General features: G+C 43.9%; 1 protein-coding gene across 3 annotated transcripts in view; it reads right to left on the bottom strand.

Moving 5' to 3' along the window:
* The window catches only part of SOS1 (SOS Ras/Rac guanine nucleotide exchange factor 1), a gene marked incomplete at its 5' end in the record, with an annotated part of 59,456 nt that extends 40,798 nt beyond the window's left edge, over positions 1 to 18,658 (bottom strand). For 2 of the 3 annotated variants that reach the window (XM_082480584.1, XM_082480583.1), the window contains 5 exons: positions 2,271 to 2,414; positions 2,927 to 3,136; positions 6,673 to 6,837; positions 7,392 to 7,523; positions 9,711 to 9,819. In XM_082480584.1, the coding sequence (XP_082336710.1) occupies positions 2,271 to 2,414; positions 2,927 to 3,136; positions 6,673 to 6,837; positions 7,392 to 7,523; positions 9,711 to 9,752 (693 nt within the window). Of the gene's footprint in view, positions 1 to 2,270; positions 2,415 to 2,926; positions 3,137 to 6,672; positions 6,838 to 7,391; positions 7,524 to 9,710; positions 9,837 to 18,571 lie in introns of those variants that run through there. The other variant, XM_082480585.1, reaches the window with a different exon arrangement.
* Between the last annotated feature and the right edge of the window lie 276 nt (positions 18,659 to 18,934).

Genomic DNA, 18,934 nt, shown 5'->3' on the forward strand with positions numbered 1-18,934 from the left:
CCCCCAACCTCACAGGAGAGGGGCTCCAGCCCTCTGAGCATCTTCGTGGCCTCCTCTAGACCTGCTCCAACATATCTTGTACCATGGAAGACCAAAACTGGACACAGTATGCCAGGTGTGATCTCAAGTACTACACAGAAAGGACCCTTCAATCTGCCAGCTACACTTTTCCTAATACATCTATAGGCAGTTTGCCTTCACTGCCGACTCCTGAGGATCTCCAAGCCCTGTCAAGCAGTACTGCTCCTCAGCCAGGCAGCTGGACTGTTACATGGGCTTGTTTGGTCCCAGCTGCAGAACTTCATGTCTACCTTTGCTTAATTCCATGAGGTTCCTTTAGGTCCATTTCTCCAGACTGTCAGGTCCCCCCAAGAAGCAGCCCTGTCCTCCTGGATGTCATCCCCATCCCCCCCTAAGTTGGCATCACCTACCAGCTTGATGAAACAGACCTTCTCCCAGAACACTAATACAGACATTAAACAGTACCAGCTCCAGTATCAAACCCTGAGGAACGCCACTGGCAGACTCTGCATTGCTGATGACAGTCCTTCAAGCCTGCCAGAGCAGCCAATTTCCCTAAAAACTCTCCAATTCAACTACCCAGTCTACATCTCACCAAGCTGACCATGTGGGTACTGTGACAGACTGTGCTGAAGGCCTTGCTTAAGTTCAGGTAAGGGATATTAACTGCTCTTCCCTTTGTCCATGGAGCCAGACATGTCCGCTTAGACACCAGTCAAGTTGGTCAGGTACAGTTTGTCCTTTGGAAATCTGTGCTGGCTGTTGTGAATCACCTTCTAGTCCTTCACATGGCTGGGTGTGAATTCCAGAAAGATTTGCTGTTCTTCTCAGGGACTGGGGAGAGGCCAACCACCTTCTAGTTTCTCATCACTCTTTTTGAGACTAGGCAGCCTCCTGCTACACCTATCCTTTTTCTTTGGGACTCGGAACGCATAGTCCTTGTACTTGTACTTTGAACACACCACCTCTGAAAATAAGCCAATTCTCCTGAGACCTTTCTACCCTCAAGGCAGCCCACCAATGTAATCCTGCCTCCCAATTCCCTGAACAAGCTAAGTCTACTCTCCCAAAACCCAAGGTCTTCAGTCTGCTTATCTCCTGCACTTTTCTCAGGACAATCAACTCCATCTCTACCGTCAGCAGCCAAACCTGCCATTAGCTACAGCGTTCCTGCCAGTTCTTCCTTGTTCATGAGAAAGAGGGCAGGTGCAGCACCCTTCTTAGCTGGCCCATCAGCACATGCCACAAAACAAAAACGTACCCAGTGCCCTCCAAAAGTTTTCTGGATTACCTGAACCACAGTACATTGTCCACCCAGCAGATGTCAGGAATTCTCCCAAGAGAACCGGGGCCTGTGATAAGGAGATGACTTCTACTTGTTTAGAGAAGGTTTTGGCCACTTATCGACTGGGCAGTGTTTGCGGGAGAAGCTTGACGACAACTTGCCCTTTGGTGGCCTCCTCCTCTGATCTTGATCCTTAAGCATTCAACCAGGTCATCACTCATTCCATAACAGAGCTCCATGTGTTTGAGCTGATCTTTTGTTAAGCCTCCTGGCCTCACCTTCCCCACCTCTCCTTCTTGAGTGCCTGTATTCACTCGTACAGCCCTCCGTCATGCAACCCTTACTTCCATGTTGGTAATTCTACACGACAGCTCTGCAAGTGTGCACAGACTGCCAAATCCTCCTATCTGTACATGAGTACACGCACCCTGGGGAAACAGGCACTTCAGACGAGCCTTCGGTCATCCCACCTTCTCAAGAGGAAGGTGCAAGAGCATTTGTTGTCATGCTTTCTGTTATGCACATCTCCTCTCAATTCTTCAATCTTCAAGCCTTGGTCTCCATCTACCAACAAGCCTAGTTCAAAAGCCCTCCCTCACCAGCTTAGCGAGCCTGTTGGCAAAGAAGCCCTCGCTCCACTTTGTCTTTCCACAGCAATCCTGATCTACAGCCAATTCACAGGATAGCTCCATTTCTGCTGAAGTCTAGTCGCAGGTGGCGTTGGGTCTCCCCTCCCCACCCCAGCCCTTGCTCTCTAAAGTTTAAACAGCCCTATAAAAACTGGGGTTTTGAGACTCAAAAGGTAAAAGAACTCTCAAAAACACCCAGTCTGTTAATCATAGTGGGGCTGGAAGAAGAGATCTCAACCTAAACAAAGGCAGCTAGAACAGAGGTGCGCTCAGCATTTAAGCGCAAGTCATTAAAATACACATGACTAGATAAAAAAACCCGCGTATTTTCTTACCTCTGCCATGTCTTCAAAACAGCTGCCTACTAGCGGATGAGGACTACCTTCATCTGTCATTTCAACGGTGTCTTCTATATGACCCAATAACTTCACGCTAAGTTCATGAATGTCCGATATACGACTAAATATATTTTCCACATCCTGCAAAACCCAACAGAACCAGACAAAAATCAACAGGGAATTGGACACAATTTTTGAGGAAGAATGTTACGTGCAAAGCTACTCTGTTACGATAAGAAGGTCAAGCACTTCCTTAAACAGAACAAAATTTTATAGTATGTTTTATTACATACTTTCTGTATAATTTATATAAGATAATGGAATTAATTTTAAAAATAATGACTATATATATGTATACATATATAAAAGTTTACAACGATTCAAACATGGCAAAGAACAAGAGTGACAAATCTTAAATTACAGGCCTGCAAACGAATACAGTGAATTAGGTGGTTTCTTCCACAGTTCTATACAACCTGTGCTTCCCCACAAGCGCTCCCTTACTATTTCCATTTCAGAACTCGAGACAAGTGCTTCCTCTACTACTGACACGTTAAACTGGACAATAGTTAAGTTCTAGAAGCGTTCACCTAGATTTCCAGATATTATAGTAAAAGGGTTTTTTTGTTGTTTGTGGTTTGTACAATACTTACATGAGATGAAAATAGTTTGGAGTTGGAGGCATATGGCTCTCTAAAAACTCTGATAATGAGATTTAGTTCCCTTATATATTGTCGAACCTCTGCCATAAATGACTTCACTAGGTCATAATAGGTTTGCTCCCCTGAGGTGGAGGGTTCCTCATCAGATAAAGTTAGTGCACTTAAATCTTCTACATCTTGATGGAACATATCCATTAATACCTAGGTAGCAACAAGGGGGAAATCCAGAAAGTGAGAACAACTTCTTTTCAAGATCTACCCATAAGTTACCAGTAAAGGAAATCTACTTTTTCCATGAAATCAGACTGATCAGCAGTAACATCTAAGTATGAACATTCTGCAAATGGTTGAGCGTTTAAAAAGCAATATTCATCGCTATGAATTTGCAAGTCATTATTTGCAGTGGCGATTTCTGAAGAATCCCCAGTTGTTTAGACCAATCCGGGCATCTCTCCAAGAACGTGGTCCTAAAATCAATTACAATTTTAAAAGGTCTATGAAGCATATAGACACATTTAGCATTTAGCTGTATTCTGTTACTCTGAATTAGCCATACGTAATCTAAGTTTCTGAAGGAACTATATTATCTGAAGTCAAAAAGCGTGTGCATTTCAGCTTTTCAGCTTTTGCTTTCACAGGAAGTCACACATGATCATGCTCAGAACCCTGTCATCCTATCTGCGGTGAATACTGGCCTGCCCACACACTGTCTGTGCCCTGGTTTCTGTCCTTCTGTCCCACGTTCTCTTGTTAAAACAGACTCTGGAGGGAGGGCACCAGCTCCAGAAAAGGTGGCAGTCGCACTGCAGGACTACGTAGACAAAAGGACCTCTAAAAACTTTTAACTACCAGACGTTCCAATTCATAACCAAGCAAGGCTTGCCAAACCAGAAGCAATTAATAATTTGAAATCCTCAGGAAAAGTGGATCACTGAACACTTCTTCCAAACATGATATCTGAGCCAGGAGTCATTACAATGACTTAGCAAGCAGCAAACAGAGATCACACTGGGTTGTTTCCATGATACTTGAAGAACATCTTAAAGGTAAACTAAATAAGCTGACTGCAAATTAGTAAAAGGCGTCCTAATTTGAAATATCATTAGCAAAAGAAAACCAAAAGAGGGTCCACAATCTACAACGATGCAACAAACCTTCACAACATAAGCCAGCATAAGGTGTGGTACGATATGCGAGATGACTTTGTCCTGGGATAGACAGATGGGACAGTATCTATAAAGAAATCTGCTGCCCAGAGCTACAGTCCTTCCAGGAAGTCATGAAGTGTATCAAACGGTACACGTGAACTTCAAAATAAATGAGAACTTCAGTGCTGCTTGCCAGCCTCCCTTCCAAACAGATGGAGGTGAAGCCATGGCAACCTATGCCTGTTACCGCAGAGACTGACACGACTGCTGTCCATCACTGAGGAGACTGCAGAAAAGACTGCAGGATCAAAGCTGTCAATACGCCTCTGAGAACCACCGGAGGGAACGTTAACAACATTAAGCATGAACTAGGGTTTTTAAAATGGCAGAAAACAGAATGAAAAAGCATTATTCAAAGTAATTACAAAACTGGAGATCAAGAATTAAACTACTGAACAAGCCACAACAAACATGACATTTACCCTGATATATACAGCAGAAGTCTTCTTTCTTTAAGGCACGTTACAAGCTCCAGGAGACACGTCAGTTAACTGAGCCGTTGACTACTGATATTAGACAAAATGAACGAGAAAATACTTTGGGATCTGTGAGTTCAAGAGATGGTCTGGCAGGTTCATCAGACTTGAATATTGGAAACAGGCACACAGCAGGTTCTTTCTCCTAGTGAGTCCGAGGCCCCTGCTACACACCCTGGTGTTAACCTGCTCTGAAAGCAGAGCAATGGACGTTTTGCATTAAGACTGACGTCTTACGAAGCTCTAAAAACAGAGGGTAATTCATCTTTCAAAGCCACTGAATGTACATGACACTGGGGTTATAAGGAGAATCCTAACTAATTCTGGGGAATGGGACATTACAGGGTCACTACTGCAGGAAATTACATGGAATAACACAGGTGTTCAAGGAGGCCTCAACATTTGGAACTTTACTCACAGACGCAGTCCCAGCAGGTACCTGAGCTAGAAGATTCCGGGTAATATTCACAAGGTGCGTATCTCACTACTGTGAATCCACAGAAACAAACTAAAGTAACTATACCCCAGATATTGAATTTTGAGTAATCAGAAGTACAAGCAGATAGTAGAAGAAAAACAGCTTGCATTTTAATGGAGTTTGTTTTTTGCAGACAAGGCAAAATTTTCCAGAAGGATGGATGGCACAAAAGCAAGCATGAAAGTGCCTGAGGAGAAAAAAAAAAAAAAAGGGGGGGGGGGGGAGGCACACAGGGCCAAGAAACTGTTCTGGTTGTTTCGTTTCAAAAAATAAAACTGAGCAGAACACACGTTGCGGGTATGAACATCATGTACTATAAAGCTTCTCAACGCAACTGGAAAGAAAACACCTTGGGAGCGCCTTTCAATGGCTTGTTCTGCTGAGGCAGCAAACCAGCAGGCCTGCTTTAGAGCCTTTGAAAAGTTTCTTCTGCGTACATATCAAAGAGCTCCTCCAATCGAAGTTCCTAACTCTACTTCATCCCGGCTCTTCTGCTCACCACCTTTCCTAGGACAGAAAGAAGCACGCAGCAACAGCGCTTGTTCCTGTTGTTATTCTATGACAAATACTCAAACGGGCACCTTCAAACCCTGCCCTAACAACCCAGGCAGATACGCCCAAAAGCAAGAGTGACCAAGACTACTGCCTTGACTGAGAAGTACTCGACTCGTCAAGACCTCACAAGAGATCTTAAGAGAGAGTAAAGAAAGGTGAAGAAAGTAGGATTAAAAAAAAAGCAAGCAGTAATGAGGCAAAGGCATTCATTGAAACACCGAGACGATCCCAACCGAAGATACTGAGTAACACAGAGCAAGACAAAATACTGAAGAGAGGCAATACATCTGAAAACCCCTAGACTTCAGCAACATTAGAGATTCTTAAATCCCATCCCTTAAAGGATTAACTTCAAGCTTTGTTTTTTAAACAGCAGGAAAACTCGAGCCGCTGATGAGGTGGCCGCAGAAGCCCGAGTGCCAAGGCACCTGCAAGACAGACAGGGGACTTTGCTCTATCACTGCTGGAAAGAAAAGCGATTCCAGTCTGAACCTAAAGAATCTTCTAAAGTGACAAGAAAGACTACCTGCAGAGAAAAAGATGGACCGTTCAGGAGGATTAGGCTGAGATGCTAACGCAGGTGGGTTAGTTTTAAAACGCTGGGTCATCAAAACACTACTACATGCAGCACAGTCTTACTTATTCCGGGAGAACACGCAAGCTTCATTTCAGCCTTCCGTTTTCAAGCTACAACATAAGGCTCTGCTGTTACAGCTTCGGAACGTTAAATTTTAAGTTAGTGCTGCTTCACGATAATTTTTAAGTGATTCACACGTTGCTGAGATTAGGCAAGCAATATCAAAAGGAAGAGACCCTTAACTATTAATAAGCACAAGCAACAGCTGTGTAAGCTCAATTAGCTTTTTGGTGGCGTTGCTCTATTACTGGAACCATGTTTTATGGCAGTAATTTCTTCTTTCAAAGGTACAACACCCCATGTCCTCAATAAGGAACAGACATTGTCCTCTCAAAATTTAAGTAAAACTTCCTGTTAACGTGAGAAACAAGAGTTAGGCTTACCTTATCGGCACACATTGCCACTTTAATATCTTGTTTTGTAATCTCATAATGCCTTATATTCCGCACATAATTCCCAACCAATTTTAAGATGTCTGCAGAAATGTATTCTAATACTGCCACTATGTAAACAGACATTTGGTGGTCAATTTTGTAGCCTAGAACTTCCTGAAAGGAAAACCAAAAACAAACAGCAGCATTACACTGTTATTCAGTGGCTAAAACACACACCATAGGCTACAACCAAAACCAGTAAGTTTAAGACCCTACTCAGTAACCATCCACCACACACTCCCAGTCCATTTTAGTCATAGAAACACAGTGGTCTGTAGGCCAAGAGAAGAAACACTGTCATTGTAGATGCTGCTCTATTAACTGTGGAAGTGACGACAGTCATTGACTGTCCCCAAAATCTCTCTTAAACACTCAGAGCAACCTCCAGAAGTTTCTCGAGTGTTTTCTTAATCACACAAAATGAAACACGAACAATCAAATGCATAGCAATTGAGTTCTTGGCTTTGATTGTCCAATACGGAATTAACTAGTCTTTAAGTGAAAGAAAAATATATGCAATTAACTAAACTGGAACACTTAAAACTATGTAACACACACAGATGTTCTTATTCCTTTTTGTTTACATTTCAGGCAGCCCACAGACACTACATGAAACAAAGGTGCCAACTTTAATTGCGCTCTAAAAGCAAGATTACATTACTGCTTACCTTTAATAAGGGATGGATTTTTTCTACTGGGAGAGATAACGGATTTCTTCGTTTCCTCTTCTCAATAGCAGACTGTGCATCAGCTATTGCCCACTTATCAATAGGATGGGGAAAACTTTTTTGAACGCGATCCTTAAAAAAAAAAAAAGACTAAGGGGTAAATGCACAATCTGAATGAGCTTAGCAATATTACTACATTATCAAATCACTTTCCATTACTTAACAAAGGAACGTTTGCTAATGTTAGTATTTCAGCCCTAAAAGCTCGCACAACGTGTAAATTTTATCATTTTGGCACATTCATAAGGCCGTATCAGAATATCATCATAGAATAATCTAGTGCTCAAAATTTGAGAAATGCCCGAATTGAGTTGCCAATGCAGGCACAATTGTGCACACGCCCGGTAATTCAGTATTTAAATACATGGCTACTTTTTATCCTAGCGCTTTATTCCCTCTACAGAACGGTCACTGAACGAGAGATGAGTTTTCTGCTTCACCTTTATTGATCAGCACACGGTCCAGACTGTATACATGCAAACCGCTCTGATGACGGCAATGAACATAACAGGAAAAGAGAACGTCCCCATATTTTAAAACAGTTTCATAGTCTACAGTTGGACCATATATGCCCCAGTTTATTTACTCCTTCCAGCAGTCGGGGGGCCTGAGGACACCTACATTCTCCTGCTGGGACTCACACACAGGTCTCTGGAGGTTCAAAGGCTTCCCAGTTTTTGGTAGCCCTGGTGTTCAGAGATGCCCGAAATCTAATTTCTCAGATAACTTCGCATATTATTTTCTCCAGGCTCCAGTTCCCGCTGTACTTTTCAGTTGCAAGTGCTCACTTATGTAAATACGACCCTCCTTTGAGCAACCATGAAATGAGGAAGATGAAGTTAATGACCACTTACAGAGAGCTGGTACAGGACAAGGTACACAAACAAAAACTTTCTAACAAAAAACTGGGACAGAATACAATTCTATAAAGGTGGCACTCAACTTTCTAAAGTACAGGCTTTTCTTGTTCTCCCCTCATCATAACACTTCTGCAAAAGGAAAGCGGAGGTCCTACCAAAAAAAAAAAAAGTCTCACGCGCTATCTAATATCAATTCACTCCCCATACATAGTCCAGCTTGCTGACTGAACAAGGAAGGTGCCCCTGGGAAAAATAAATGTGCGTGACCGTATAATTAAAGACAGCATCACTATGCATAAACACAAAGGCGGTAAACTGAGGTTGCTTGATTGTCTCTTAATTCTTGCATTTCTCACCCCGACTTCACAGCTGTAAGACTCATAAGGCAATGCTGTGTGTCAAGTTTTTTGTTAGCACTGTTTAAAACATGGCATTAAACAATCTTCCACAAACCTCCTGTCTCTTGAGCTGCCAGACCAAAAGGATGTTGTAAAACAGGCCAGCCATTAAAGCGGACACTGGAACACCATTAGAGGTGCCAGTGGTCAAAAGAGAAGAGGAAGGATGAAATTCATGAATCTTGAGCTCAAAGACAGCTACCTTTTTTTTTTTTTTAATTTTTGTTTGTTTGTTGGGTTTTGGGTTGGCTTTTTTTTCTGTGTTTTTTTTTTTTTTTCTGCCATTAGTCCACTTTCTTCACAACGTGAGGAAGTTGCGTCATGTTTTGTTACCTACCCTGACACAGGGGCAGCCCTCCCGAGTACTAGAAACCGACCGGCACGCTGCACATGGAGTCTGTAGCTCAGCACCAAAGTCCCGCTTAAGCACAAAGGGCCACCAAGATATTAATGAGCTTAAGCTTAACTCATTTAGCGTAACTAATTTGTTTCTCAGATGGAGAAACTCTTCTCAGATCAAGCCCTCTTCTCGCACATCAAGCTGCTTTTCTGAGCAACACAGGTTGTAGATCTTTGAAGAGGGGGTTGGTTTCTATATAGAGGCAAGAAGTGTTCCTCAACTCATTCCAAGAGACTGAACCATTTTTGTTCAAACTTCTGGGACCGGGGGGGGTATATCAGCTGAGAAAGCAGCACAGAGCCTCAGACTAAGCAGCTGTCAGTCACAGGCATTATCAGTGGGGGAAAAACGTCTTTTGAAAGCAACCAGTTCGCCTCGTATACACAAGTTATGCTTGTCATCTATTATACAGTAATACAGATAGTTTTACTGTGTGTTGAACAACACGTTCAATTGACAGGGAAATCAGATCAGTAATTCAACAGGCTTTATGTGCTGCTACATAAAGATACATAATTACTACTTTCCTTTTTACATTGTGAAATGTTTAATATATTAACAGTTCAAATTATCACAGATTTGTAATAATTATTCTCTATACCTCTACGTCCAGATAACTTCTTGGTTGGGCTTGACACAACATATTTAACAACTGGAGAATTAACTCCTCCACATACTGTAATGCATCTTCAGTAGAGGAAAGTTTAGGATGAACTTGCACCTGAACCTATAGGAAACAGAAAAATTCAGGCTTTGAGTTTTGCTCTTCCACCAACCACATGCTTTACTCGCAAAATAAATAAAAAGACAGACTACAAAAGAACGAGCCTAACAGCTCGGAAAAATCCGACCTAAAACGTTGCTCTATTAAAGCACAGCAGATGAACACGAGTGAAACACTCACCTACACCTGACAGAAATACAAATCGCAAATGCTGAACGTACTCAAATCACTGTAAATGACGTTTAATGTCAAGAAAACAGCTAAGTAATAACGATGCTTAGCAGCGCAATTAGGAGAACTGGTTAAAAACCCCGCATATATTTCTGTGTCTCCCCTAGCTCAAACCACTTTGTATGAGACGTCTTAGGCATAGGGTTTTCTCCCTTTTACAACTCCTTGTTCATCACTCAATCTGTAATAATGAAAACCAGAACTTTTTTTCACAGAGGGAGCACTACAGAAACAGCCCATTTCAGCAGTATCACCCTTCAAATTATTTAATCTATTCCCAACTAGTTCTCACTAAAGTAAAATTGGTTTAGAAGTTTGTTTCCATACTGAGTTTTTTACGAGGAAGTCAGCCTCTAGAGTAAAAAACGCTTCAAAAAGCGGCCACGGTGTTGTCCTGGCATTAAACGGCAGTTCAGAGGTTTTGAAAAGTTTGGTCCCCGTACGTTTCCTCGTACGTCATAAGTGCCTGTAAATTCTCACTGGTGTAAATCCCACCGAGGCACGTCCCTCCTTGCTCCTCCCATTCTTTTTCCAGACAGTCATTTCACTTCCGAAACAAGCCTCCAAGCAGAGCTCTCCTTTGCACTTCTGTAGTTCACAAAATAGCACAGCTTTAGCCAGCTCAAGTTTCAGGTATGCAAAGCTCAGTGCTTCACAGCTCAGACAGACAGGCAGTTTAATCTCAATCCTACACCGATGGCAAATATTATGCCAGAGCAAGCTGCCTGCTAACTTTCGCAACGCGTCTTTCGAGCCCAAATTTCATCATTTTACCCTTCCACTGCACGCACCTCAAAATGCCTCCCGTTCTCTCAATCGCTAACACAAAAGCTTAACCACCTTAATCCAAAACCCAACAATCTGTCTCACCCAAATATTAAAACCCATGTCTACATTCAAATAATGGAGCCATAATTATTTAATTTCACACCTGAGTTTTCATTCCTGTTTGGAGTTATAGCAAGAATTAAGTGTTATGAAGTTCAAACACACAACAGCCTCGACTAGAAATCCACTTGCCTGCTAAGGCGCTCATTAGTTTGAAAACTTCATGTCTGGGCATAGTCCCGGTGCTCACTTACCTGCTGTTCAGATTTAAATAGGCTCGATCATGTGTTTAGTTTCTTGCAGATCGCACACCCTTATGCAGCAGGTTTTAAAGAACTTCTCCAGAAGTTACTGCTTTTTCAACTTAAAAGCACTCTGGCAAAAATAGAACAGGAGAACCTCTCCCCATTTGACTAGCTAACCCGACTGTTTTGATTAGACCGTCAGTTTCATTTTTCCTAAGAACTTCACCACGCACAGCTACAGAGTGGGTTTGTGGAGGTACCCGAGCAACAGCCCCCCCAGCGCTCCCAAGCATTATTTACAATTCGAACACTGACATCTGAAATACTGTGCCGGCCTGGAACGCCTTTACGCCAGAAATTACAGACTCGCAGAAGCATGCTCTGAAAGATCAGAGCTGATCTGAGCTGCCTGGAAGATGCTGCCTTTAATGTTTGGGTTTTTTTTTTTAAAGCAGAACTGAACAAATTTGTATTACGTTCTCTCTACAGTATACAGCACTTTGTATTTCGAAAAGTGATAAATTACCACGTCAATCCGACTTGGTAAGAATTACAGAGCACGATAAACCAGAGTGATGAAGAGCAGCTCTATTTTCTCCTTTGCTTAGAAAACAGACTGTAGGCTTAAATAGCCTCATCACAACTCTTTCCGTCTGTAACACCCAGTCTATAGGAGTACGAACAAACAAACAAAAATGCCAGATCAGGCCATGACCTGAAACATTATCCATAGTCAGCCAAAACAGAGTCAACAGCGATAACCTACTCCTACTTCGGGAGATAACGTTCCAAACATTTTTCCTAAGCATTTATGTTTGGGGGGGGGTGGTGGGGGGAGGGGAGGCAATTACATCATTCTTCTCAAAGGCCATCGTCTTCTGGCACTGTTCACCTCATCAGAGGAAAACATCCTGAGGTGCCATTGGCTTGCCAGCGTAGTTTATCTAGGTAGGCAGGTAGTAAATAAGCCTCATTGCTACTTAATTGAGATTTAGTATCATCCAGGGTTCAAAGTCGTACAAGCAAAAGCAAGAAAACAACTCGACTAAGGAGGAAAGTGACAGGCTAGCCTGGTGTACAATTATCACAGAAACGTGTAATTTCAGTATCTGCTCTACTGTAGTACCTCAAGGCTCAGACCCTGTTATTTGAGGGGACCCGAAGCAAGTCCCAGGGAGTCCCTTACCTAAGACGTGATGCAAGACTGGGTGAGATGCAAGATTTGGTAAGAGAAGACAAGAAATGAGAACATCTGTTCGCACACGCCGTCACGTGACCGGTTTCAAAAAAGAAGATCAAGTTACCAGGGGTTTTCCATCTTTCTCATACAGTCAGCTCAGATTTTAAATTAAAAAAACCAAAGCCTGGGCCACCCTGCCTTATCACCCTTGCAAAGGAGGAGCACGGCTTGAATCCCACCAGATCTTTCACAGTCCTACGCTAAGAATACACATGATAGAAACAGACTAACAACTTCTGAAAAAGCGTAGCGATGTTTAGATAAGATTCTTATCTAAACATTTAACCTCTCCCTTAAATAATGACAGAACCCATCCCTTCCCTCCTACACACGCACAAAAACGTCCATCTTGCGATAAGGGAAAGCACTGAAAGAGCAGGTTAAGGAAAAGCCTCAGTTCTTCGAAATACCCCAACAAATTCTAACGGGCGAATACAATCCACATCAGCCACAAATCCCTGCCTCCGCGGCTCTGTTTTCACTCAGCTCATCTGATCGCTTTTTTTGAATGTTCAATCTTCTCAATCTTTTTTAATTGTCAAAAGGGAAATGACCAGGATCCTCTTTATTTGAAGATAAGCAGAGCCAGCACTTCAACAGCTTTTCATGCTGTGTTTAGGAACATGAGCAGTGTCTTCCTAAGAAAATTCGCAGCACTTCAGGACAATCCTATGATACAACCACTTGGCTTTTTTCTTTTTTTATACCCTTAAAAAAAAAATAAAAATAAAAAAAAAAATCAACAAAAGCAAGGAATTTCTATCAGGAATGACAAACAGCTTAAAAATTAGGCAGCCATAAACCTAAGCTGCCAGAAAAAGTCAATGAAGCCAACTGAAAAAAAAACCAAATGTGCTTAATGAGTGATACAAAGATAAATATATCTGATATTACTTTATGACCCTTAGCAGCTTATTTTATACAAAGCTTTCTCAAACCGTTCCTTTCAAACTCTACGTAATAAATTGGAATATAAGCGCTCCCACAAGCCTCACGGGCAGCAATACAGCCCTAGACCAAACCCAGAAACACGTTTCAGTTACAGGACTGCAGATCAAACAGCTTCAGCTTACACAGAGGCTTGGTGTCCCACCGGTCCAACCCAACGACTCCCGGGCTAGTAGCAAGATGACCCACACAGGAGTCTATACTGGCACCCAGCAGCGCATTCTGCACTAGAAAGAGGTGTCTGATAACAGATAAGAAAGGAAGACTCACACAGTGAATTAAACAGTCCGGTTGATACTAAACCACACTTCCTTAGCAACAGCTTTCAGCTACCTCTTCCTCACGCAGCCTAATTTATGGCCATCATAAAGCTGAAAAAAATTCAACTTACAAGGAAAAAAACATCTCTGAAGAGCTCTTGAAGCAACTTCACATGTTACACAAAACCACTGGTGTAGTGCTCCCAAATCATCATTAACAATCACTGCAACCAGGCTCACGGTTCCCAGTTGTTCTGCTAAATATGGAACACAGCAGAAAAATCCTACGTGTGGAAGGCTGCGGAGAGAACAACACCCAACCGAGTCCCATCAGGAGCAGCAGAAGCTCCAGCAGCTTCAGAAAAAGCATGTAACAGAAGGAAACCATTCTAAAGCTACATAACAAACTGAAATAAAAATGAAGCACTTACTGTGGGTGAGAGATCTTTTTTTTTTTTTTTTTTTTTTTTGTATCTGGGCAAGACTACCCACCTACCGGCATTCTGGCAAGAAGTCAGAGCACTGCTCAAAAGCCAACACTCGCTAGAGAACAACTGCGCTTCACTGCTGAGTTCAGGCACCACCATGCAGCCAGTCTCACTTGGTAGGGGACGAAGTGCATGTAAGAAAGTGTCTGAACAAAAACCCCCATCCTATTTACCACAGCATTTTGATAATAAAGTGGAAGCAGCTGTGATGAGACAACAGGCCAAGCTGTTTTCCAAAGCACTGTCAGAGCAGGTGAAACTTTCCTGATTATACGCGGTTTTCTACACCTAAAATTTTCCAAACCTTTGCAGACATAGTTTATTCAACGGATTATTAGTAGAAATGACTTGGCCGCAGGGCAGGTTTTTCTAGGGGCAGGGGGAAGAATTTTCTTCACTTCAGTAACTTTGAAAGTCTTCACTAATGTTATAACCCTCATTTTTACTCAACCTATCTTTTGTTCATTTTCCCTCAATGACTACAAAACTCCTGACAAGCAACTGCTTATCACTAAAACACTCCAGGATGAAATATTTTACATAAAGCCTGAATGGATGAGTGTTCTCATAGCGCAAAAACTCCAAAAAAAAGTTTTTTGCTTCTGTTCTTGTAGATCTCTGCTGATATTTGGCTAACCTGCCCATCTTTTTTTATCTTGACCAATTAAAAATCCAGTAAATTAAACCAAATACAAACATCTTGGATCCACACTTCAGCAATGATTCACTGAGGCCACAAGACTCAGATTTTTTTTGCTCCCATTTCTCTTGCTGTATCAAGGCAGCAGTATTACACTGCACTAGTGAGCACGTGAAAAAACTTACATTAAAGACTGGAACCGTAGGAGGATCTTAACTTTATCCTCCATAGCCATCGGAACAGAGAACCCAAAGCGATCAGAAGTTAAGGATGTTCTACATCTGCAATGAAGAAGCACCAAGAATAAGAAGTGCCATTCTGAGTAGCAAGTGGCAACTCGACTGTCATCGATTTGATGAACCAGGTAATTAAAAGTCAGGTAGAAATATCTTTGTCAGCCACAGCTTCCCGAGCACTCTGTAGTCACTGAAGCAGCTTCTGTCGCCTCTTTTACCCCATGAAAAGTACAGAAGACTGACTATACGATACACAGAGTACCTGGAAGCGCACTGCCTGGAACAGTTACCTTTACTGAGGAAACAAACCCCCCTCAGCTGTCGAGCCACATCAGTCCAATCATTCTGACCACAACGAATTCCGAGAACAGATCTTGTTAACTGCTCAACTGATTCAAAACAACTGGAGGTATGCAAACAGTGGAATATCCAGACAGTAAGAAAGTTCTCTTGTTTCTCCTCAATCGTTGAATTGCTTAAGGTACCGATCGGTAAGGATGACACGCTTTCTACTGTAAACATCAACATATCAGGGAAGAAGCAAGTCACAGGCATGCAGAGAAATTCTGACTGCATAAACAAGCAAGATGAAGCCAAGGAAAGATGTTTAGGAAAAACTATCCAAAAATTTATGACCAGAATGAAGCGTATAAATTCACTAGCGAAGAAACACCAATGTTGGCAGAGGCATCACTTTGCAGGTGTCCCTTCTGAGTCCATTTTCCAAGGTGTATTAAAAGCCACGTATCTCCTTCTCCAGCCCCCCAAGAGCTCTGGTGTTTCACACGTCTTGAATCCTCTGTCTTCAGCCCCAGCATCTCACCTCCTGTCCAGCTCTGCAACTACAACTTTCAGACACCAGCTGTTATTCTTACTTCCTTTTCTTGTACCTCATCACCACAATTACAGTCTTTTGTCAGCAACCAAGGTTCTCTCCTCTTTCGCTGCTTCAAAATAACAGCGACCAGGCAGCATCTCAGTACACATCATCTTCTTCTTAATTGAGCACACTGGAGCCTATCTTGACAGCATCTGAAGGAGAATCGGAAGAAAAGGGATTACATTAGATCTGAATGGTACGAGAGCATTTTTGCAAATGCAGCTGTTCAGTGCAAATACAGTTCTATTATAAAGGTTCATGTCTAACAAAACACAAGACACGATCTCATAAGAATTTGTTAATGTAGGAAGAGATTTAGCCTTACTACATATTCTTGGTTTTGTTGCTTGATAAAAAAAAAAAAACAAACCAACACAATCAAAATAACTCACTGGAAAAAAAAAAGTATTTGCAATGACTCAACAATACCTATTTTTTAAGAAAGCAATTCGGAGACTGTAGTTTGAGCTCTGCATTACAAGCCAACTCACCGTTACAAAAGGGCAATGGCATTTTAATGATTCAGTCCACGTGTGGCAGCTTTCCCCAATAACTGCAAACACTCCCTCCTGGTATATTTACTTTAACAATGTTAAATTAAATGCCGCTCTCCTCATCGGAGATATTAATTCACCATAGGTCTTCCCAAACTATTGGGTCTCATTTCCAGCTACGCAGGAAATCATCCCAATCCTGTTTGTACATCTACCTGGTTTCAAGGCAGAGCAAGAGCTGGCAGAGCAAGGGGCCAGTGTCTCAAACCCACTGGCTGCAAAGCTGCAGCATCGCACCTGTCTTGTGAACAACGACAGATGATCGTCACAGCAAACATGCTGCAGCGTTCCTGGTTCTACCTGCCACCTATGACAGATTAATTATTTTACAGGGCCTTTATCAGGGCTAATTAATGTAAGTTAGTAAATATTATAATGTAATATAACAAGTTAGTAAAATACCCAATTTGTATTCTCCATTAATGAAGGAGCCATTAAGACAATAATTTAGTACTTTCATCTGCCATGTAGTTTGCCTGTAACTCAAGTATTCAGCTGTTCAGTAAAGCACGTGACAACACAGACAGATTCTTCATTTCGACCTTTACAGGGCCAGCAATAGTAAGCAGCAGAAGACTATGCTTCTGGAGCACAGAGGGCAATAGCCTGAGAGAAGATAAGAAACAGGTGGTGATCTCATGAAGAACTGAGGTTAAGAGAGTTAACACCTGCTGGACAGTTGTAAGTTTGAGCGTGAAGCCTTCAGAACCAACTCCACCTCACCCCTCTACCCAGTGTAGGAAACAGAGCACAGCACAACAAAACCAAGACAACTATACCTTGCAGGGCCAGTTTGTCATCAGCGGTATCTTGTCATTGTTGGCCTTCTCTGTTGACTTCAGACTCCAGGATTTCCTTTTTCCCCTCAAGGAATTTATCCAACTCCTTCAGCAAGCATCTTTAATGCAAGGGCCACTCCACTAATGGCTTGTCCGTTGGGAAGAAATCTTGTGCTTCGGATGTAGCAAGTAATTCCAAAGTCTGGCCTCAAATCCTCCCTTCTAGGTCCTCCAGTAGTTAACACTGAGCCTCAGTCCAAACTAGATAAACCTCTGCTACGCCATGTAGCAAACCATCCTCCAAAGGAACAAGCGCTTGCTGGTTGAGACCGTGGGTAGCTCCAGTTTCCACGCAGGCTTCAGTCAGATGGCTGTCCCAGTGCTTACCAGCACCGCAAGCAGCAGCAAGTTGCACATTTAGTGTAGAAGTAGAGTTTCAAAGAAGGGACTATGAATTAGGGATGAGACATTAACAGTACACACTACGGATAAGACAAGCAAGAAGACTTCCAAGAACTGGATGAAACTGCAAGTGCTGGAGACCTCAAAGAGCACACCCAGAAAAGCGAGGCAATACAACGCAAGAGAAAATTAAGAAGAAATACCATACCAGTACAGGTACAACACTTGAGAACCCCAATCTGTACAGGAGGATGCAATAGCTCAACTAGCCCTAGGAGTGAGCCTTTCACACAAAAGTTGCAGTTAATCACTGTAACAGTGATGGACTCAAAGCATCGCTGTATGTAACTAAAAAGCATCGAGCTCTGCAATCAGCAGGCAGTTCAAGCAACCAAGTCAGAAACCTCATGTTTCTTAAGCCTTCTACTTTCCAGGCTCTGGCTGCAGAACCGCCTTTTCCCCCCCTTCCCAAGCGAATCCCTTCCATACCACAGCCACAAGCTTTACCACCCCAAAGGGAGAGGGACTCGCTCCTTCACCCTAACGAAGCCTCCTCAGCAAAAAGCCATTTCAACTACGCGAAGCTCAACTAGAACGCTAAGCCCGAACGTTAATTAACCAAAAATTCTCCCAGTAGTTCCTCATAACGACCACCCCCTTCCCGCTTTCACCCCCCCCCCCCCCCCGAGCCGTGTCACTACGGGAGCCCGGCAGAAACCCGCTTCCTTCTGGCCGAAGGAAGGCGGGGGGGGAGGCCATGACCCGCCTGCCCCTTAACCGCGTTTTACCTACGCGGCTCCGGCTGTCACGGCGGACAGGGGACGCCGAGCCTCCCCCCGCCCGCCCACGACCGGGTGACGGCGACCGGCCCCCGCCGAGCCCCAGGGCCGCTTCCGCCGCCCGCCCGCGGCCCACCCCGCGCCGAGGCCGGGCCCGGCGCCTCAGTACCTGCCCGCCGGGGCTGAGGGGCGGTGTGTGGGGGAAACCCCCCCTCCCCCGCTCCTCACCTTCTTGAGGGCGGGCACGAGCAGCCCCCGCCACTTGGGCGCGTTCTCCTCGCTGAAGAACTCGTAGAGCAGCGGCTGCGCCTGCATGGTGCCGCCGGGCCCGGCCCGCTCGGGGGGGGGGGGGGGGGGGGAGGCGGCGGGCGGGGCGGGGCGGGCCGGGCGCCGTGAGGAGGCCGCCGCGGGAAGGCTCGGCGCCCCTCAGCAAGAGGCCCGGCGGCCCCCCGCCGCCGCCGCCGCCGCCGCCACCGCCGCCAGGCCCGCAGCGGCGGGGGGAGGCGGCGGTTGCCGCATTCCCCGCCCCCCCGGCTCTCGGTGGTCGCCCCCGGTGGGCGGCGGGCGGGAAGGGGGGTGGGGGGTGTGGGG

Source organism: Vanellus vanellus, assembly GCF_965231255.1.
Source record: "Vanellus vanellus genome assembly, chromosome: 3".
Classification (NCBI taxonomy): domain Eukaryota; kingdom Metazoa; phylum Chordata; class Aves; order Charadriiformes; family Charadriidae; genus Vanellus; species Vanellus vanellus.